Source organism: Hypomesus transpacificus, chromosome 19 (assembly GCF_021917145.1).
Source record: "Hypomesus transpacificus isolate Combined female chromosome 19, fHypTra1, whole genome shotgun sequence".
NCBI lineage: Eukaryota > Metazoa > Chordata > Actinopteri > Osmeriformes > Osmeridae > Hypomesus > Hypomesus transpacificus.
In genome coordinates this window covers 8,795,546-8,817,681 of record NC_061078.1, presented here as the reverse complement: position 1 = coordinate 8,817,681, position 22,136 = coordinate 8,795,546, and the positions used below count along the sequence as shown (strand labels likewise).

The window sequence follows — 22,136 nt, the reverse complement described above, 5'->3', positions numbered from 1 at the left end:
GGTTTGGTTCAGACTTGAATACATATGCAGGATCCTAGAAATAAATCAATGTGGCAAACTTCACATCTTTCTTGCTTATAAAAAGTTCTGTCACATCAGTGAAACCTTAGAATGCACACAAGACATTCCAAATTTTAAAGTTACAATGTCTCATCTCTGAAACTGTCAAAGAACAAACCAACAGTGTTCTGGACTGTCACCACCATTGCCTTTAGGAGAAACTTCCATTTTAACCATGGGGTTGGGATAGTTAATTGGACTTAGTCAAACCAAATTGGTTTCTGGGGATGGTAGCAGCGTTGGTGGTGTAGCCAATACATGGTCTCTGGACAGGTGACCTCTGCACCAGATGGTGACCTCATCCTTGGCTAGCCTGATGGGGGGGGGGGGGGTCCTCACATTCCTTTAGTTGTAGTAGCCACACATATAAAAGACCAAATGACCATCTGGACCTTGCCTCCTGCCTCTGTGTTGGTAACAATAACCCCCATTAACAATACACCCCCCCCCCTACCTCCCCCAAAAGTGTATAAGTGTGGTGGCCCCTTTGTTGATATTTGGAGGTGGGTGAGGGGAGAAAGTGCTATTGAGATGCAGCTGAGGCCTGAGGCTTAGATTATCCCCTTTAAAAAGATTTTGGCTGACTTTTTGGGCTATAAAGGTGATCTTGAGGAGAGAACTCTGACTAATATTGAACAGTTTGAATCTTATTTTGAAATCATGTACAGGAAGCAAGTTAAAGGAGCCGTGTGGGATTGAGTTCTATATATACAAGAGATAAAAAGTATCTCTTTTGAGGTTCACTTAGTTAAGAGTGAAAATAAAGTGTTAGTCCCACTGTCCATACTTTAGTCATGTAACCTTAACTTTTAACATAAGATGTTGCCTAAACCCAACGCTAATCCCCTCAACCTCCTTTTTAAAATTGCTTAACCCTTAACGGAACTGTTGGTGATGATGAATCCTAAATTTGTCATGCTTTAAGATTGACTGGACCAATGCAACAGCCCATTCAATTAAATCCACTTCATGATAAACTGAACAGCTGTCTGTATGTCAATTTCCCACTCTCTAATATCATTAAGGGACATGGAACAGCAGTGGTGAGTGGTAACAGTGGACCCCTGGGACAGATTCACAACAGATTAATACATGTAAAATGGATACCCCCACCCAGGTACCCAATATTGACCATCTGGTTTTGTATCGAGATAAAATAGACTAGGTAGAAGAATTACAAGAATATATACTCACATTGCTTTTCTTAAAATGTCGGCAAAATAATACAGTCTGAAGAATACAGACAATAGTATGAATATATTTTAAAGATATACTTCTCAGGACCATGTTGCTAATTTGACTATGAAAAGTGTGCAAGGAATAAACAGAAATGGGTTGAGGAGGGGGAGGAAGGGGAGGGGGGGGGGATGATGGGGAGGAAGGGGTGGAGGGGGAGGAGAAAGAGACTTAAATTAGCCACAAAGCCTAATTTGCAGGTGAAATAGATGGCACACTCTTCCCTTTTCACCATTGTTGCCTGTCGCATGGCTGATGCCAGATGGCCACTTTTGTTTGGAGTTGTGTTTGGATCACGTGTGTTGCTTTACTTTCATAAATCATGGAAATACATGCGTTAAAGTATGGTAAACCTCACGCTGTTGAAGGAAACATTATACTTACTTCATTAATAAAATATGCCCTGTGTTTTTTATATTTGTGTCTCAGCAGGCTAATTGACAGCATTGTCTATAAGCTATTTCATATACATTTTACCACGTGTAATGATTTCTTTCATGCAGCTATCTAATAGGCTATGTAAATAAAAACCTTTCTATTTGTTTCTGGACTTGAAAGCGATATTTTCAGTTTGTCACCTGGTGAATTGGTGGAAAGAGGATGTATTTATGTGTAGTTGTTTGTTTTTCTGAAGCACACCAACAGCTGTGATGATCCATTGCGTTTAACTGCCGAATGTAAACGTATTTCAGAGGCATGGTAATCTTAACTGCATTCATGTGTGTAAAATTATTATGCCTTCGCATAACCCATGGTTCACGGAGTCGAAAAGTATCAATGAGTTCAACTGCCATACGAAGTTTTGGCTTTTGTAATTTATGACATGTTCAACTAAATATAGGCTATATAGTGGTTTGACGGCCGCAGTGGCGCACGCATAGATCGTGGAGCATGACCAATTAACCATTTACCCGTTAGGGTATCTTGGCCTTCATGTTTTCTAAATTATTTAACTGACCTTAAAACAAAAAAATAAGAATGATATAATATGAAAAGGTATAGAAGATGTTTTTAATGCGTTTTTTCACGTGATACAATTGGACACAAATAAATTACCGTCTCAGACACACAGAAACAAAAGGTGTAGGCCTACAGCTACAAAAAGAAATTAAATATGATATATAAATAAAATAAACATACAACGAAATAAATTATAAATACCTACAAAAAATGGGTTGATACAAAAGATGTACACAAACATTTTGAACCCGGTGACAATAGTGCATTTAAGTCCGATAGGCCTCATATGGCTACGTTTTGCTGACTCCTGGGGTTATAGGGTAGCCTAATCTTAATTGGAAATTGTGCAAATCAATGTGTTGTATTAATTTGGACGTAGTTTATCTGAATCGGATGACGTTATTTCCTTCTCTATCGTATTCTTTGGCGTGGAGTTTCCTCAGTGGCAAATGCGAGAGAAAAATGGTGCCCTTCGTCTCCGAAGTTCTTTTCCTCTTTACAAAGAAATCTGAAAAAAGAGAAACAGGTTGTAAGTTATTATTCGCTCGTGTGGCCGTTTTTATCAGAAGTGACAACAAACATTGTCAGAATATGTGGAAAAGTGAGTAAAATGCACATAGGCCTACCTGTTATTTGTGTATTGTTGTTGGGGTGGGGTTTCTTTGTCTGTCGGGTGACAGGACTATGTTCCGCTGTATTAGAGATATTAAAGCAATTCTCTTGGTTTACCTCAATTAAAAAAGGTAGGCCTACAGTTTCTTCAATAACACAAGTGTCCCTATAATCGACGTTCCCTCCAACATCCTTTTCTTCGACATGTGTCAACTCCTGATATAGTCCAGAGGATGAGTTCAGTTCTTCCCACTGATATCTTCCAACCAGGGGCATATTAGTCTCGAAATTGAAATTCCACCTACATTTGTCCTGTTCGTGAATGTCTTTCAATTTTGCTTTCAATTCGCGGCTCAACTGGTCATTATCGATTGGTCCAAATAAATTCCGACAAACGCCAGATTGATGGACTGGAATTACCCCGTGCACCACCGAGCTCTCCAAAACATGTTTTCTTTGAACACTTTCCATGACTGACACTAAATCTCAGAAAATCTCAAATGCAATCCTTACTTGAGAGCACCACCAGAGTAATTAAATGCGAGTAAGTGCAATCATGGGCGAACCAAGTCACATTTAAGGGGAATGCAAACAATAGCCTGTCGTCCTTATTGGCTGTCTGTCTTTTGGCTCGCCCCTTCAGCTTCGTGGTTCGTGCAGGTTCGTGGGGGTTAGATTATTTGGAATGGCGCCAATATTGTATGTGTGTGTGTACGTGTGTGTGTGTGCTGGGACCCCAAACCTAAAGGCCTACTAAATTTGCTAAAGCTATTACACATACTAAAAAGATTTATGAGATAAATGTAACACATTTGAGAACACAATTATGGTTGTTTGCATGTGGGCCTATGCCTAAATTTACATTTACATGTATTCATTTAGCAGACGCTTTTATCCAAAGCGACTTCCAGGAGAGAGCTTTACAAAAGTGCATAGGTCACTGATAGACAGTAGGAGTGCATGGAACTTTATGTGGACAAAATTCTACCCCTTCCAACCGACAGTTTGGTAACGTTCACTCATATTCATTGATTCTTTTGCTATGATATACCCCCCCCTGCTGGCAAAAACAGACATGATCAGCGTTCTGAGACCAAAGGTTTGTGCATTTTACAGTACTGTGAAATGTGTCTGTATGTCTTTACGTAATTTTGGACATGAGGAGTAAGTTCACATTTTAGCATATAACAATTTACAGTCCCCGACCTAGCTAGAAATGTTGTCGTTGTTTTGGAATCTCTACAAATTACGATTAATAATGTCTTACCAATACCCTTCCTTTCATTCCCATGATCTGATTCAACACAGCTCTCTATGCCTTACTTATCCCCCATTTCAGAGATAACAAAGTACCTACTGTACAGGACCCGACTCTGATGAGCATACACCTGTGTATGGGCTGATAAATATGCAAAGAGAAGGAAACTCAACTCACTTTAGTTTATGTCAGGAAAAGGGAGAACGTTTGGGTGTGGCTCACCTGCTGGCCACCTCCTGATGGATTTACCTGAAAGCACTTAGCCCCAAGGCATGGACAGAGATGAAAGCAGAGCTGCCTGAAACAGAAAAGCCATGCCAGAACGACAAGAAACCTCACTGGTAAGAAAAATAATTTGTTACAATAATTAATGGATGTGCCTCACAGAACATGGTTGCGTCTGGATCAAATTAATGCAATTAACAGATTTATCATAGAATAGCCTATGTACTTAAAGCTTCCAACATCCCACCATGGTGCGCATGTAGTTTGTGTTTGTTACTATAATCAAAATGTGTATTTGTGTCAAAAAGTGATTAGACTTAAAGTTGTATGTCAAAATAATAGACAATAGTGGTTTGGGAAATGCATAGGACTATTATGGTTTATAAATAATTAAACAGAATGACCATCCTAAAAATGCTTTGACACTTAAGCAACATACATACAGTAAGATGCTTGGCCAGAATAATGCAGACATTACCAAAGGCACTTGTATAGTCATACATCTTCATTCATTTGTGTTAGGAGCTTTGTTCCTTTACAAAGTTTGTCATCTTAAGTGTCAACTGATGCCACAGCCTACCAGGTGGTAAGACCAAAACAAAACAAATGTATTTAGTGTTGAAATATTTACTCTTGGTTTGTCATCACGTGAGGACCCACTTGATCCATCGGACATGTAAATAGATAGACAAGAGCCTGCATGCCCGTATGAAGAATAGAAACCCAGACACAAAACATGAAGATACCCCCCCCTTCCCCCCCCCCATTCTCCCTCTACTTGTCATTCCTAATTCTTTTGGTGCACACAAGACACTCCTGGTCACACCCCGGCTTACACGTTTATGACATTCAAAACACTGCTGTCATATCTAACAACACAAGTGCATAGAAATCCACATGCCAAGGCACACACACACACACACACACACACACACACACACACACACACACACACACACACACACACACACACACACACACACCAGCCTTACTGACAAACCACATCTCTGTGTAATCCTGTATTTAAATGCTTATATTTGCAAGGCCTTTTGCACACATGCCCTGTAGTCAAATGAAGCACTCCCTAATTCATAGGACACTTTTACATCAATATTTCATAATGAGTCACACAGCAACATCATTTCAAAATAAATGTATACAACTTTAACCTGTGAATATTGTCTACCATACAACAAATATTCTGCACTGTGAAGTAATAAGCCGTGTTGTCTTTATCAAATTATGATCCTGTCCTATCATATTTTAAAGGGTGTGTCCCCACACAGGCAAATGACCACTGCTGAGCAAATCTAAGGTTGGCTCATGCAAATTGTCAACTGCTGTCAATAATGAAAACAATATTTTGAGTGATTACATTTGAGCTATTGAGCAGTCATGATACTCCAGAGAGTTGGCACATTCAGACACATTTACCAGAAACCATAGAAGGTTGAATGGATACTTCACTCTATGCTTTAAAGTGTATTTTATTCGGAAGCCCTCATTTTGTCAGCTTTCCTGTAAAGAAAGAAAAGAAGAGGCCCATACCTTTCACCTGTCATACTAAACTTTTTATTAATGTGAAATACTTGCCCTCCTGAGTATATATTGAGTTACAATTTTACCATGACAACAAGGATGTTATGTGCTGAAATATCAATAGGGTTGAGGTGTGTGGCCTTTCAAACTGTAGCTACCTTTTAGAGAAAAGTTCCTTTTTCTTCCTAGAACCTGGTTGATGACACATCAGGACCCAATGTCAGCGACCAGTCCATTATTTGGCAGTTGTTAATTGTCTTCACTACCAATAGTGTGTGATGGGTGAATCATAATACACCTATATTGTCACTTTCCTTTTCATGATGATGACCCTAAACAGTAACAATTGAGATTTCATTGGCATTCATATGACCATTTAATTATACATTGCGTCATGCTCACGACAACCCATAATGCGATCTACAAGGGATTGTTAGACAACAGTACACTTTTATTCGTGGTTTTTATCTTTAGAATGTGCTGTGGTTCAATGTGAGCCAAGGGTCAGAGTGGAGACTTTTTGCATTTGAAGCAAAACATGAAAATGCTTTACATAGACCAAACCCCTACAGGCCTCACACTTGTAGGTGAAGCCAGTGATGATTGCTGTAACAGTAACTGAATACGATGTGTTTTGCCAACAGGGGGTGCATCAGCCGAGGAGATGCCCACGATGTGGAGATATTCTGGAAATGGAACATAGGTGATTACAGTGTGTGTGTGTTTGTGTTTGTTTGTGTGTGGTTACTGTATGTGTGTGGGTGAACAGTAGTTTCCCATAATGTTTCCAAATCTGTCTCACAAACAGAATCACTTGTATTTAGTATTTGCCAGCCTTCCACACATCAAAACTGAAAATCTTCTAATGCTAAACACGCACACAGACAATACATCGGACTAGACTGAGGTGCTGTACATTGTATATTGGTTCCCTTGTCAAAACCAGATTTCAGGTGTTTACTAAATGTTTTATATATGAATTTGACCAGCAGTTAAGAGTCAACTCCACATATTATGAATGGTTGCAATGCAACCATTAGGCTTAATGCCTAAATATCCGTACATTACCACATTGTTGATTTAGTGACTAATGTAGTCTGACAAGTATTACCTCCTGATATGACAAAGGATGGTGTTTACTGATGCCCATCATGTGGTTATTGATGTGCACACTACCCAAGTCTTTTGTGGAGGCAAACCTGAGAGAAGCTATTTTCCTAGAAGTTGGCTTTTCATTTTAGAGTCTATTGTTGTCTTAAACATGTGCATATTTCATTGAAGGTAATACAAAAGATAAAAAGGTCAAGGTTTGCATTCAGAGTTATCACGTGCAGATGCTTCATGAAATTGGGAGGTGCTCCTGAAAAACGCAAACATGTTTTTTAGACATTGTAGTATTGTTCCACGTGTAGTGTGAACCATGGTTTGAAAAATTAAATGAAGCAAATCCTTATTGTTTTATGGGCCAATATAAATCCAATTTTGAATAATTCGCTAACTCCTCCATGTACGGGATTCAGAGGGGAATTATTCTCATCGGTAAAACAGTTTGAGGAAGTCAAAACTAACCTAAACATGACCTAGGGCCCCAATGTAAATGACCACATAGCCTGTATGTAACATTGATGTCATGATATAGGTATAAATATTGACTCTGTGTACTGTACTTACAGTGTTCTATTAGGCTGCCGTTGCTGTTCTCCACTGGACGAGGTTCTAGGGAGTGGGGGCCGAGGCCTGGGTGTCCAGGCTGAAAAGAAGGCCCACTGGGCAGCTGGCCGAGTGGGGGACATAGACTTCACTGGTCCAAGCAGGACAAGAGCGAAGGTAAAACAAACCCAGATGGGATTATATGTCACACCTGCAGGGCAATGTACCACTGCCTTTGAGAAATTCTTTGTTGAGTTGTTTTCCTCTTACGCAAAAAGTTAACCAAAAATGTACTATGGCATCAAAAGACAACCAGACCCTTTATGTCCTGGTACAGTATGTTAGTATTTGCCCATGAACGACAGACTAGTTGGAGAAAAATACACTCAAATAATACAAACAACATATCGATGTTTTGTATTTATGTTCTTTTATCCTCCAGTTTGTGAGGGTTCACAGCTCCACAGACCCTGTGCTAATTTATCAAATGCTAACGGAGCAGTGGGGCCTGTCACCTCCACACCTGGTGGTGGCGCTAGTGGGAGGAGATGAATTGGCTCAGATGAAACCCTGGCTCAGGGACACTGTGAGGAAAGGGTTGGTGAAGGCTGCACAGAGCACAGGTGTGCCACACGCATTCATTAATTATCACACACACAAGAACCCACAGACACACAGTCATTCCGTTTTTAGGACAGTTTCTCAACAAACAGCATCAAGGAAAGGACATTCAGCATCATTCACTGGATTACTTATTTTACAGGAGCATGGATCCTGACCAATGGCCTTCGATTTGGTATCACCAAGCAGCTTGGCCAGGCAGTCCGGGACCACTCTCTGGCCAGCACCTCTTCCAAAGTCAGAGTGGTGGCCATTGGCATTGCCCCCTGGAACATGATCCATAATCGGGAAGCACTACTCACCTCCAAGGTCACAACAGGGATACAGTGCAGTAGATGAATATGACTTATTTAGTCCATTTGTTTAAAAATTCAGTTGTAAGGACAAATATTTGTATACATTTGAGTACTGTTGTTCAGAAAGCATACGTGGTCTAACATATAATACGTTTTTCTTTTAATATCATTAGAATCAAGGCCAAAAATGTGTGTGTTTGCCCTCAAAGTAACTCATACCTGTATATGTGTGTGTGTAATTAGCGGGATGAACCTGCCGTATACGTGCCACAGGATTTGCCTCACGGGACGGTCTATTCACTGGACTGTAACCATTCACATTTTGTCCTGGTAGAGGAAGACCCCAATAGACCAGGGTCCACCAGTGAGATGAGGGTCAAACTCCTCAAACACATCTCCCTGCAACGCACTGGCTATGGCGGTAAGCTGTTAATGGTCAACATTCATTTCATAGTAAATTCCTACATTGGTATTCTAAAATTGTTATTATTTTCATGTAAAAGTGAGATTGACAGAATCCTTGTAATATATATTGTAATCTTTGTGAGTAGAATATTGATGTTTAATGTATTGATTCTCACAGGCGCGGGAAGTTTTGAGATCCCAGTGCTATGTTTGCTAGTGCATGGAGAACCTAAGATCTTGCAGGTACCGAACTTACCAGCATGCACTCTTTAGGTTCACGCAAAGTGTGTGATTTCAGTTTTTGATCATTACTAATTCTGACATTCAAAGGAATAGTTTAGTAAAAAATGACATTTTTTGGGGAGGCAACAGTATTTGTCTAATCAAAATGTCTCTGCTGGCTAATTTAGCCACAAAGACAAATACAGTAGTAATGTGCTAATATCTGTTAAACCAAGTCTTTTTCCACAGAGGATGTATAAAGGAATTGGAAATGCCACACCCTGGCTGATACTGGCCGGGTCAGGGGGTGTCGCAGATATCTTGGTCACTTTGATGAACAGGGGCAGTTGGGATACTGACACTGTCCAGGAACTACTACTGGACACTTTTCCCCATGTACACCACAGCACTGATATCCCCAATTGGGCCAAACTGGTGAGGAACTGAGAGACTGTTTACCAGCTTGAAATGAAAGTTTTTGTATTTTTTTGTATGTTTATCTTGTTGAAGTACAGGTCAGTGCTGATAGTAAATGGTCCTAATACCTGAATATATAAGCTAATTCAAGATGTTTGGTATCGGTTTTTACTCTAGATTCAGAAGATAATGGACAATGGCCATCTTCTTACCGTCCATGACCCTGAACAGGAGAGTGCTGAGCTGGATACGGTCATCCTCAAAGCTCTGGTCAAAGGTATGAGCACTATATCTACTTTTCGTTAATGTCTATTGGGTCCATGAGTATCTATACGAGTTTAATAGGTAATTACATTTCTCATTCTGCAGTTTGGGAGTTGTTAATTTAGAGATCTGAAATAGCATTAATCGTAATGATAAAATACTTTGGGATTTCTGTACTCCAGCCTGTAAAAGTCAAAGTCAAGAAGCCCAAGATTTCTTGGATGAGCTAAAGTTGGCGGTAGCCTGGAACAGGGCAGACATTGCCAAGAGTGAAATCTTCAATGGTGACGTTGAGTGGAGGGTGAGAGAAAAATAAAAAATAAAGGCTTCTGGTATAAATGTGGATCATTCTTTTTTTGGAACATAGCCACCAACCTAATTATATTATAGCAAGAATACATTAATCCAGGAGTCATTGAAGAGCCAGTTCCACTTAACACCAGAATAATGTTGATGAATGATCTCTGTAGGCATGTGACCTGGAGGAAGTGATGATGGATGCACTGATCAATGACAAACCAGACTTTGTGCGCCTCTTCGTGGATAACGGGGTGAACCTGGTGGAATTCCTGACTTATGGGCGTCTGCAAGAGCTCTACTGCTCTGTGTCAGAGAAGAGTCTCCTTCATGACCTACTTCTCAAGAAGAACCAGGAGAAGCAGCTTCTGGTGGGCTCGAACAGGCCCCCTGGGCTCTCTGGGCATCACCAAGCAGAGCAGGGGGACCGACGTGCACGCTTCACCCTGCAAGAGGTGTCCAAAGTGTTGAAGGACTTCCTGCATGACTCCTCCAAAGGTTTCTACCAGAAGTTGCCTACGGTGAGTGAAATGTATGCCTGAGGCTATAGAAACAAATCAAGGAAATATAAAAGTTTTTTAAAATACCAAAACACTAAATGAAATGCTTAAGACTTTCACTGCCGTAGAAATGGAAAATTGAACTCTATTGGGGACAAGCTGATTGTGAGTGTGTTTGTGTGAACCATCTAGGAGAGAGCCAGCAAGGGCAGACTCTTTCACACCCAGAAGAATCCTGCAGAGTTGGAAGAACGATGTGAGCACCCTTGGAGAGACCTTTTTCTTTGGGCTGTTCTCCAGAATCGACAACAGATGGCCAATTACTTCTGGGCTATGGTCTGTCATTCTTTTCATATACGTTCACAGAGCAAACAATCTGACCACAAAGTATATTATTCAAATTTAGGTCAAGTAGGTACTGTCTACTTTATGAAGTGGGTGTTAGTGGCAGTTTATAAGCAAACACACAGGGAGATAAGTATGAGGGGGAGCATGTATACATATATATGTTGTCACTACACAAAGATAGTGTAATAGTTCTAAAATAAAAAAGCGAAACATGAACAAACACATTAACATGCACACGTTTACCATTTCACTCAAATACACTTTCACACACACATAAATATAATCTTGTTCTCTTTGTGAGGCAGGGCCCTGAAGCTGTGGCTGCTGCACTGGCAGGCTGTAAGATCCTGAAGGAGCTGGCTCGCCTGGAGTCAGAAGCCGAATCTGCTCGCAGCATGAAGGAGGCCAAGTATGAGCAGTTTGCCCTTGGTGAGAATAACACAAGTACAAGTCTGCACCAAGCCCAGACAGTCTAAACATTATTCAAATATGATCAGGATTTGCAGGGTGAAACCTAAAGTGTTTGGTCTGAAATCTTGGTGCTGTGCTGTTGCAGATCTGTTTGGAGAGTGTTACTCTAACAGTGAGGACCGTGCCTATGCACTGCTAGTTAGGAGAACTCGCTGCTGGAGCAAAACCACAGTTCTCGACCTGGCAACCGAAGCGGATGCCAAAAGCTTCTTTGCACATGATGGGGTACAGGTGAGATATATGACAAACATAACCTGATAGACTGTTACAAAGGACATGTACATGACATATTTTGAAGATACACACCCATCATAACAAGCCCTGTATCAATGCACACAAAAAGCCAACAGGTTATTGCTTTTTTTGGTGGGCAAACTGGCTGATACCAATTAGATTTTTTTTGACAAACGTGGACCATTTTCTTGTGGTGTAGTTTCAATTACAGTATCAATCGAAAGTTTGGACACCCAAACTTTTGATTGGTACTGTATGTGGCACAGGAACTTGACTGCAAATGCCTATTTTAGAAGATACATAGAAAATTCAACCTAATTATGTTGAGCAAAGTAGATTTGGACTTATCTCAATGAATAGTCAAAGCCCGACAACAGAAATGGCCGCATGTCTGTGTGGACTTCTCTATTGGATCCTGACATCATTTTTGTGCTAATAAAATGTTGAACAGAAACTGACACTGTTGTTACTTTAGGCAATGCTCACTAAGATGTGGTGGGGAGCAATGACAACAGACACAGCCATATCTAAACTGGTAGTTTCCTTCTTTTGCCCTCCTCTCATTTGGACAAACCTTATCAAATTCAGGTGAGTAAAAACGTATACGCTAGCTGGGACAGCAATGTTCTGCTGAGTGTCTCATTCAGTTTTGAGTTATGCACTTGGACATTACTATATCATGTAATATTATCATGTACCATATCCTATCCTATATCATTACTATATGTTAATGTTGTGAGTTGTGTGTGTTTATGCATGGGGTCATGCTTTTTCTTTTCCTGTGTTCTAGTGATGAGGACATGGACAGTCCCAGTGGGGGAAAACAGTTTGTAGAACTGGATAGTTTAGACACAGAGAAGGCTCTACAACTAACAGATGAAGACCCTTTGTGAGTCCAATCACTAGTTTCTGACTCAATTTTTAATGGTTTGAATATTAAAATGAACATTGTGTTGGTGGATATTCTTTTTTTTTTTGAAGAACCGTCAGATTTTTTTGTTGCTATTCCTATATTTCCTAAATCAAGGCATATAGTGTTTCATTACATTTATTTGATGTAACAAATAGTTGTAATGTTTTCATACAGGGACTCTAGGGCACCCCCAGGTGCTACAGCAACCCAGAGCAATGCCGCAACATGGTGGCGTTTTCTACTGCGCCGCTGGAGACGTTTTTGGAGTGCCCCCGTCACTGTATTTCTGGGCAACGTCATCATGTATTTCGCCTTTCTTTTCCTCTTTACCTATGTTCTTCTTTTGGACTTTCGTCCGCCCCCCCCCAAAGGCCCTGGAGCCCCGGAGATCATGCTCTATTTCTGGGTCTTCACACTGGTGCTGGAAGAGTTGAGACAGGTACAAAGTGATTCTTTACAGGGAAAAACTTTTATTTCTCGATGCCTTGGAGGAAAGTCGGAAGACCTTCCTTCCCAGCCTTATGTTACCAGACATATCTTGTTTAAATATCTAGTTACCTAAAATATCAGAAATTTGCACTTTTACATGACGTGTTTTAAGTTGACCTTTTACTGATGCAGAGCTTCTTTACGGATGAGGACACAAATATCTTGAAGAAGTTCAAACTATACGTGGAGGACAACTGGAACAAGTGTGACATGGTGGCCATCTTGCTTTTTGTCATCGGAGTATCCTGCAGGTCACCTACACGATTCCTATTTCCTTCAAATTTCACCTGTTCTAACTAATTACCATTTGTATCCTGTGATTGTCTTAGCACTTAACACTTATAGTACAGGTTGATTATGAAAAGCTTAGATACATTTACTGCAATATACTAATATAAACAATATTACATAAAACTAGATTGGTACATGAAATAATTACAATAAAATCAATTTTACATTTCTGAATTAGCACTGACTTTGACTGAATGTCATTGTTAAATGAAGTGTGGTAAAATTGTTTTTACCAATATTCTCTCAGGATGGCCGATAGCACATATGAGGCTGGAAGAACAGTTCTGGCCCTGGACTTCATGGTGTTCACACTCAGGCTGATCCACATTTTTGCCATCCATAAGCAACTAGGACCAAAGATTATCATTGTGGAGCGAATGGTGAACCTCACTTACATTCTTTGGTCTTACACTGTACTTCATTGCGCTGAAAAAAAGTAATAAACGAATATTTTGTTTTCTCCATCCACAGATAAAGGATGTGTTCTTTTTCCTCTTCTTCCTGAGTGTTTGGCTCATAGCATATGGTGTGGCCACCCAAGCCTTGCTCCACCCCAACGACCCACGTCTGGATTGGGTGTTCCGCAGAGTTCTGTACCGTCCCTACTTGCATATCTTTGGCCAGATCCCATTGGAGGAGATAGATGGTAAGAAACTCTTGTATTGACAAATACATGAATTGATGCATGTGATATATATTTGATTATGATTAAACAAGTATACTGCATATTATTTTCTTATCAGTAGCTGTAATATTTACAGGGGTTGTGTGGGCTTAGTAAATAATTTGAACATTTTGTTACTATTTTTACTACACACCAGACACAAACTACTTTTCAGTGGGGACAAATCATCACATAGTTTTTTTGTTAAGTACAACTCCTTCTCCTTGAACCCCTCACTCTTTATTATTTTTGGTTCTCAGTTGCGAGAATGCCCGAGACCAACTGCACCACAGTGATCGAGGAGATCATCATGGGCACCTTGCCACCTTGTCCCAACATCTATGCCAACTGGTTGGTCATTCTACTGCTGGTGATCTTCCTCCTGGTCACCAATGTTCTCCTGCTCAACCTCCTTATTGCCATGTTCAGGTCAGTCATTTTCTGGTCATGTCAGGGCAAGGATGGTTTCACTATGAAACACCTTAAAAAAACATAAATGGCTTGCTTTGTCTAAATACAATTATGTTTGTTTCACAACACGTTATACAATAACATAAACAATAATGTTATCATAATTTGTAGTTTCTTATTAATTAATTTGAGAAATTAATAAGCATGGTATACTTACTAAATTCTGGTCCAAAATCTAACTGAAATCTCATCCTCCTTTTCCTGTAGCTACACCTTCCAAGTGGTTCAGGGTAACACAGACATCTTCTGGAAGTTCCAGAGGTACAATCTCATAGTGGAGTACCACAGCCGACCAGCCCTGGCACCACCCTTCATCATCATAAGCCACTGTTCCCAGCTTCTCCTCAGTCTTGTCAAAAGGCCTGAATCCAAGATAGAGCACCTGGGTATAACAGCTTTATGATACAATAATGTTTTGTCCATTAATATACATGTTTGTGATGCCACAGTGCTTAATACAAGTTAGACATACAATACATAAATTACTGGACATATAGCACAGCCATACAAAGCAATCACAGAAGTGTACAGCCATAAATGGTTCTTATCCAATGTATGACCGTACTTACAAACTCAATATTAGCAAATATTTACACCTTCAAATACTAGCTCTTTGTTTCAAATACATCTGACTATATTTTGTCTACCTGTTTATGCTCTTTGCCTGCATGTTGCATGTGTCTGTATGTGCCAGAGAGGGAGCTTCCTGTAGGGTTGGACCAGAGACTGATGACATGGGAAACTGTGCAGAAGGAAAACTATCTGGCTAAACTGGAGTGGCAGCACTTGGAGAGCAGTGAAGAAAGACTCAGGAGCACCTCTTTAAAGTAACAAGCATTTTAATTTAAACAATCCCGTTCATTATATTCTCATCAATTTACTGTCATTTTAATTCAACAGCTCAGTGTATGTACTTGGATATTCAAAAATTGACAATGTTTTGTGATGTAAAGGGTTCAGAGCTTGTTGAGAAACATTGGGGGGTTCAAGGAACAGGAGAAAAGATTGTCATCCATGGAGGCTCAGGTAATTTAACAGTTAAAAATATTTTTAATTCACTCTCACCTTTATTCGGCAGGTTGATGTACTGCAATTGCTCCAACTAGTCTACATCTTACTCATAATATGATCGCACGCTGTAAACATATCTCTGTGAAATGGACACAACAATGACTATTAGCACAAGGTCTACTGTATTCCTCTTACCTTTCCTACCTTAGGTGAAGTACTGTGGGGAGGTGCTGTCCTGGATGGCTGAATGTTTTACTCTGAGTACACTCAAGTGTGAGCGAGAGGCTCCCAGAGCTCCATGTAAGTAAAAGTAATTCCTATAAAAGTTGGTGCAAAGATCAAATGATTCAAATTATAGTTGTAAAATGTAGTATTGTATAATATACTATGTTTTTAAATGATTCAAGGCCTCAATGAATGTGTGTGTTTCTCAGATATGGTATTATGATGATGGTAGCAGTATATGATACGGTATTTGTTTCATAATAACAATACTATTTTATTTATTACAATCATGTCCAATGTTAGCCTTTTTAGCAGGTGTCCAAGCCAGCACCCTTTCCGAGTGCCCTCAAAGCACATCAGACAAGGAAGCCAAATCAGAGAGGAGAGAAACCAAACCTGGCACCCCAGGATATGGAGCCACCAAAAGGTTCCCTTATATTGATGAGTAAAACAAACAGCATCTACAGTGTAGTTTTCTGAGATATATGAAAGTGACATTACTAATTGGTTACTATAAAGAACTATTATGAAAACTGTCATGAATAGCACAATACAAGCACAATAAAATATGTACAATATAGTACAGTGTGGGATTTCTTCACTTCATTATGCTTTTGGGCCTAACAGCCAAGAGACGGTCAAGAGATTTTCAACAGATATAAATGTGTCAAAATGCAAATGTCTGTACTAATGAAGTTACTGGTATCATAATGTACTGTCTTGATAATTCTGTACATGTTACAGTATGTAGATAAGGTATTTGGTCATCTTAAGTAAACATCATGTCCCTGATATGAAAGATGTCAGATTTTATGAAAAGGCAAACAATTATTTTATTCGTATTTGCTTTGGAGTACCATGCATTCTTTCAATCCTTCTACTGCACGCAACAGACATCAAGACACAACTGGATGATAATATGGTACAATTTATCTTAAATGAGAACTGAGCTGTCAAACAGCTGAATGTATCAGCAAAGGGGCTTCTAAATGTACTGACCATAAATATAGTAGTATTTAATAGTTGATTTTGTTACCATAGCAAATGTAAAAGTTATTATTGTTATTTCATTCAGTCTTCACACAATCCAGTGTCACCCCATGTTGAGGTCCATTAAGCTTGGCAGCATATTGTAGGATATTAGATTATAGAAGTTCTGTTACTGTAGAAATGTCACTTTCATTAAACGTGTACATTAAAGCACTGAAAGAGACACTTGACAATTCCTACTACAACCACTTAAGCATATTGTATACAGAATATTCAGGAAAAACATTCAGGTAAAATAAATACAAGATGCACACCCTTAATCACCCTAATCACTGTGGGTGGATACAGCAGTCTGTGATTCTTTGCGTCTTTACAACAGTAATTGTGACAGCACAAAAACTTTAAGGAAGTCACAAATATCCGTTTTTGGGAAGCTCAGTCCATAAAAAGAGATTCAAATATCAGCTTTCCCCCACAACAACTCACTAGGGTGACAGGAATGTAAAATGTTTCTAACTTAATGTAAGAGTTTCAGAAATGATTTGTGTCTCTTACCAGATTCACCCTGACCATGCCACCAGCCTAATTGGAATGTAATATGGAATACTTATTTTATGCTTTAATTACATTAATTTATAGATATTATAAATGATCCATTCAACCTACAATGTAAAAAAGCATGTATTATTTTGACTGGCAAAGGCACTTTCATAGATGTATAAAGCACATTTGTATGCCACTGATAGTGTCCACACCTGAACAGGAAATAATGAAGTCTTAGCAAGGGGTTCTTAGCTCCCTGTTATCTGTTGTTGCAAGCCTTGTGGATTTTCACAAATAATTCTGTGACAAGGGGATGTACATTCAGTCCTGGCTTGCAAACAGCCACACGTCAGCTAAGTATGAACAACACTTGCCATTTTTGTCTCTCCTTTTCTCTCTGAATCTTTAAGTCCTCAAAGTGAGGCCTCGGGGCCTCTTGGTTGGACCCCCGCCCCCTCCCTCCTGAGGGCGCAGTCAAAGCGGGGTGTTACCTCGCAGCGCACTAGTAGGGTGTCGTCCTTTATGAAGCCCTTCTGCTGCAGCTGCTGCAGGTGCAGGAATGTGACGTAGCCGAAGCCCTTGGGGTTGCGATGGAGGGTGGGCTTCTGAAAGGCCTGAAGATCTGGCTTTGTCTCCATCACCTCCACGTGATGATTCCCTTCGGGATTCTGGTCCAGCACTGCCAGGCGGATGCTGCCCTGCAAGGGCCATGACAACTGGCTGTCGAAGTAACCTTGCATTGTGTGCACAAAGAGCGATATGTAGTTGGAACAGCGCGGAGCGGTGGGCGTCTGAAGGTGGAGGCGCAAGCATAGCTTGTAGCCTGGGCGGCCGGTGTAGAAGCCAGGGCTGTGCACCACTACGGAATGCCCCCCCTCCTGGGTACGCAGGTGAGCAGAGAAGCCATCCAGGCGCCACACGAAGATGCCCTGGCACTGCTGGGCTTCCAGCTCGCTCACCTTCTCCTCCAGAGATGCCACCTTGCGTCTCAGCTCCATCAACTGAGTAGACTGCAACCATGGCAGACATAAAATGGTTTTCAAGTAGTTACTGTATGACATGCTTGTTAAAAGTTAGTTCACAAAATGCTGAATGCAGTTTATTTTACAGTTCACACATAATGCAGGGTTTGTCAATGAGGTTGCAAATTTTTTTGTCGGACAAATGGTCACAGTCGGACAAATTGTCACACAGTGTAAAGTACGATTACTTTAAATAAAGTTGACAAACTGCAACGATCAAACCAAATTTGCCCCCCAAGCCTCAACATTTCAATCAAATAAAAAATATCCATCAGTGTCCAAAACCTTTTGTTTTGAAAGAATCAACGAAATGTATGATACCATTTTCATTTACAACTCATCATAGTACACCAATAGCAAGAATGATGGGTATCACACACTTGCTGTACCTGGTTGTCCTTGTGAATGCTAAGCTCGCGGAGCTGGTGGTCCTGCCGCACCAGCCGCCCATCCAGGTGCTGTGTGGTCTCCTTAAGTGCCTGTCGTTCCCTGCTGCACTGGCAGGGGGCAGCACTGCAGCTAGGTCCTGCTCCCCTGGCCTCGCCACGGGTGTCAGGCGAAGCGGCCCCTAACGGCGGTGGCTTGATTCCGTTGATGCTGAGGCCGCTGAGGAACTCTGCCATGTAGTGCATGTGCATCTGTGTGAACTCCTGCATGTGCTGAGCCAGGTCGTGCCGCAGCATCTGGAATATATGCATCTCAAAAGGTTGTAGGACAACTAGGTGGCGACCAGGGTTGAACCTTGACAACCTTGACCTTCAACAAGGTCAAGCTAAATAAATGTGACATTGGTCAGGTGTTGCTAAAATGAAAATGGTACTTTGACGGTGGCCCATGACATGAAAAAATAACTTTCACTTGAAAGGATTTGAAGTGGGTGTAAAATGAAAAACTACATTTGTAGCTTACCCGTTCTCGACATCCAAACTTGCTAAATGGGCAGGCTATAGGCGCTTTCTGACAATCCATATCACAGTGAGATTCCAACTGAAAGAAAAATATGCATATTTTTCCTGGCCTGATAATGATTGAGAAGTAACTGTTTCTGCTTTGTAAAATGTTCAATTCCAAATCAAGAAACACATAGTTCTGAGGGGCACACATCAACTGGAATATGTGAATTGTTGAATACGACAATCTGTTGCGATTCTGAGTATGCTCTTTAAGAAATAGCCCAACTTGATGTGACAAACAGCTCAGTACACAGCTATTTTATAAACTGACACAAGAAAATAATATTGACTCACCTGGTCTCTAATGAGCTCCATTTCACAGTATTGACATGACACATTGGCAAAGGGACACCTTTGCTTATGGAGCTGCATATGAAACCGGAACAAATGCATTATTTGATTAAATTACAAATAAATACATTTTAAATAACTTGAATACCCATGCCACCCAAGGGATTCTAACTAGAGCTTGAGAATGGATGAGCGGCTAGGCATCATTTTTGTGAGGTCAATGTTACACATAGGAACTGACTTGTAGTGAAATAGCTTTACAATTGAATCCTGCAGTGTTATTCTTCAAATCAGCCCATTCAAATACAAATATTGAAAAACAGGGGATTTATTCATGTAATATCAGGACCATATAAGTGAGCCATACTTCACTGTCTTCATAGACAAAACTCGCCACACAGTCAGGGCAAGAAACTGGTCTTCGCTGGCATTGTAGGCTTGTGTGTTCCTCTAGCTGGCTCTTCCACACAGATTCCTGGCACAGTGGGCATGGCACAGTGGCATACTGGCACTGGTTCACATGACTCTGGCAAAGAAAAGTTGAAAATCAGTTAACAACAGATTATGTGGGTGAGATGTCTTAATAGGATTTCAAGTGATTGGGCCTTTTAGTCAAAGAAAGCCTTTGAAAATCAATTTTCATTAGCAAAGCAAGAATATCACACAGTTGATAGCTCTTAATGAAATGCTCTTGCCTCCGAGACAAATCAAAACCTCCCAATATCCATGGTTCCTCCCATACAGTGCACGCACTACATTGAACATTTAACCTATAGGGTCTAACCAGCTGACATGCTTGGTTGCTTACTTCTAGATGGCGAAGCTCCATTTTCTCTATGCAGTCTTTGTTGGGACAGCGCACAGTGAGGGACAGAATCTCTCGTTTAGCAAAATTATCTGGAAAAAGCTGGTTCTCCAGCAGTATCTCATTGTCCACTGGACACCTCTGCCCTGTATCACTGGGGAGAAAGGGATAGTCATGGTCCTTAATCACAATAACAAAGTGCTGCACATCATTTTGCGCAGTAAAAAGCACTGCACCACTCAAGGGATAACAGCACCTGTAACAAACCAAAAAAACTGACAAGTTTGTAATGATAAGGATAAGAATATGGAAAACAACAGCTAGACACTTCCAGTAGCATCCTCAATTGGTAGAACTAGGTATGAACGGAAAGTGAAAGTGGAAGTGAAAGGTAGGGAATACCTAATTGAAAGGGAAAGCAAAAACAGCCTTAGAGTGAGAGGGGGTGCGTGGGTGGTTGGTTAGCTTACCGGATGGACTTCTCAATACAACTCCGACAGAAACGATGTCCACATGGAGTTTGCACTGCTGCTCGTAGAGCCATGAGGCAAATCGGGCACTCGTACTTGCTCTCCAGAGGAGGGTCGAACTCCACGTCATACCCCTGTGCAGGAGTGTCCCTCAGAATGTCTGTTCCTCCACTAAACAAGCCGGGGCTTTCTGATGGACTGAAGTCACCCTCTTTTTCCATCATAGCTAAGGCACAGTTTGAGAGCTCCGCTGGAAAGTCACTTGCCCCACAACACCCATCGTCCTCCAAGCTGCTCTTCTCACCCTCTAAGCAGGACATCTAAAGAGATGGAAAGAGCGAAAGAGTGTGTATGAGAGACATAAAAAGGCTGAACCTAGTTAGACCAATTGATAGAATCTCAAAAAAAGTTAGACGCTGCTGGTGTAATTGGCCAGAGAGGCCTAAAGTAACAGAGCTCTTTGCTTGTCAAGAATTAGTAGATGGCAACTTATCATTGAGGCAACGATCGCAAGTCAAATCAATAATGATCTCTCAAAACATGTAGTCTGAATACTATCTGCTTGAATCCAACGTTTGAACTGGGCGGGGCTGTCAATTCCTTAAATCCCCTAGTAGCCTAGCATAGCTAAAACAAGTTATGACAAGCTTCTCCCCGTAAACGTTTTCAAGTAAAATGAGAAGAAAAGAAAATAGCAGCTATTTTATGAATCCCGTATCAGTGAGCTAATTTGCAATCCAAAAAATGAATCACGTCGATTTGTGCGATACGGAAAAGCACCTCTGTTGCAGTGGTACACTTCCCCAAAATTTCAGCAAACACGTCAAACTACACGTCAATATAAATATATAGAATGTTAGCAAATTGCAGTCTATAGATAACGTTTTACTTTTCATTGTATACTCCTTTAAATGTTATACCATTTCAAATATTACCTTTACGTTTAATAATGCCTCGAAGTTTTTTTAGTTGACTCACTAGTTTTCTTCCTGCATTTTCCAAACGTCACAACACAAGGTTCTTCTTCTTGCTCCAAAGTCAAATTAAGCTATATTAAATAGAGCGCCATCTTTTGGTCATATTACCAACCACACGTGTGTGCATGTTTTTATTCTGTCCAGATTTGGAATGGTTGTTGATGGGATTACTGTATACGATTCAAAAAATTGTCAAAGGAAGCGTTGTGTCAAATTCAGTACCAAAAACTGTTTCCGATGTTTACAAGTTCTACAGTACACTGTTCAACCAATTCAATTGTATGAGCTAGGTTCAATATATGACAGTATACATATGATTATATCTGCATTAAATTGCTTATTGAACCTAGGTGCCCGTACCTTTCCGTTTTGGGAATTTCCAAACGCATCTAGGTACCGGCATGTC

At 40.5% G+C, this 22,136-nt stretch overlaps 2 protein-coding genes and 1 long non-coding RNA gene across 7 annotated transcripts; 1 reads left to right on the top strand and 2 right to left on the bottom strand.

Moving 5' to 3' along the window:
* Positions 1-2,280: 2,280 nt before the first annotated feature.
* LOC124481607 lies at positions 2,281-3,512 on the bottom strand. The gene is made up of 2 exons (XR_006957673.1): positions 2,883-3,512; positions 2,281-2,764 (listed from the first exon to the last, which is right to left on the bottom strand). It is a non-coding gene; the product is annotated as an uncharacterized LOC124481607 (long non-coding RNA).
* A 741-nt stretch (positions 3,513-4,253) lies between these two features.
* Positions 4,254-16,340, top strand: trpm5 (transient receptor potential cation channel, subfamily M, member 5). Of its 3 annotated transcripts, none has more exons than XM_047041702.1 (26): positions 4,254-4,467; positions 6,535-6,593; positions 7,564-7,717; positions 7,983-8,163; positions 8,304-8,470; positions 8,701-8,878; positions 9,041-9,105; positions 9,334-9,519; positions 9,679-9,778; positions 9,948-10,066; positions 10,236-10,583; positions 10,755-10,898; positions 11,216-11,339; positions 11,467-11,612; positions 12,091-12,203; positions 12,406-12,504; positions 12,703-12,967; positions 13,150-13,268; positions 13,556-13,688; positions 13,780-13,954; positions 14,233-14,401; positions 14,651-14,829; positions 15,138-15,270; positions 15,397-15,469; positions 15,664-15,754; positions 15,992-16,340. In XM_047041702.1, the coding sequence occupies exons 1-26, from the start codon at positions 4,441-4,443 to the stop codon at positions 16,126-16,128; spliced, it is 3,684 nt and encodes a 1,227-aa protein (XP_046897658.1). In that variant the 5' UTR covers positions 4,254-4,440; the 3' UTR covers positions 16,129-16,340. The 3 variants fall into 3 exon arrangements, with proteins under 3 accessions (XP_046897658.1, XP_046897659.1, XP_046897657.1); XM_047041703.1 differs by having other exon boundaries at positions 4,255-4,467; positions 15,995-16,340; XM_047041701.1 differs by having other exon boundaries at positions 4,258-4,467; positions 15,983-16,340.
* Positions 16,341-16,487: 147 nt separating this feature from the next.
* traf6 (TNF receptor-associated factor 6) lies at positions 16,488-21,780 on the bottom strand. Of its 3 annotated transcripts, none has more exons than XM_047041707.1 (8): positions 21,732-21,780; positions 20,754-21,073; positions 20,287-20,437; positions 19,846-20,004; positions 19,482-19,553; positions 19,144-19,221; positions 18,615-18,917; positions 16,488-18,222 (listed from the first exon to the last, which is right to left on the bottom strand). In XM_047041707.1, exons 2-8 carry the CDS (start codon positions 21,071-21,073, stop codon positions 17,626-17,628), a joined length of 1,680 nt encoding a protein of 559 aa, XP_046897663.1. In that variant the 5' UTR covers positions 21,732-21,780; the 3' UTR covers positions 16,488-17,625. The 3 variants fall into 3 exon arrangements, with proteins under 3 accessions (XP_046897663.1, XP_046897662.1, XP_046897665.1); XM_047041706.1 differs by having other exon boundaries at positions 21,689-21,777; XM_047041709.1 differs by having other exon boundaries at positions 18,624-18,917; positions 21,689-21,777.
* Positions 21,781-22,136: the final 356 nt, after the last annotated feature.

What these genes read in the sequence shown, in the direction of transcription:
- trpm5 (XM_047041701.1), top strand. Translation starts at nt 4,441, where the DNA reads ATGCCAGAACGACAAGAAACCTCACTG. An exon ending in GCAACGCACTGGCTATGGCG is followed by an intron (nt 8,879 to 9,040) that starts GTAAGCTGTTAA and finishes TGATTCTCACAG; the next exon opens with GCGCGGGAAGTTTTGAGATC. An exon ending in TCCCCAATTGGGCCAAACTG is followed by an intron (nt 9,520 to 9,678) that starts GTGAGGAACTGA and finishes TTTTTACTCTAG; the next exon opens with ATTCAGAAGATAATGGACAA.
- traf6 (XM_047041707.1), bottom strand. Translation starts at nt 21,073, where the DNA reads ATGTCCTGCTTAGAGGGTGAGAAGAGCAGCTTGGAGGACGATGGGTGT. An exon ending in TGTATTGAGAAGTCCATCCG is followed by an intron (nt 20,438 to 20,753) that starts GTAAGCTAACCA and finishes CTTTCTCCCCAG; the next exon opens with TGATACAGGGCAGAGGTGTC. An exon ending in TGGAGCTCATTAGAGACCAG is followed by an intron (nt 19,222 to 19,481) that starts GTGAGTCAATAT and finishes TTTTTCTTTCAG; the next exon opens with TTGGAATCTCACTGTGATAT.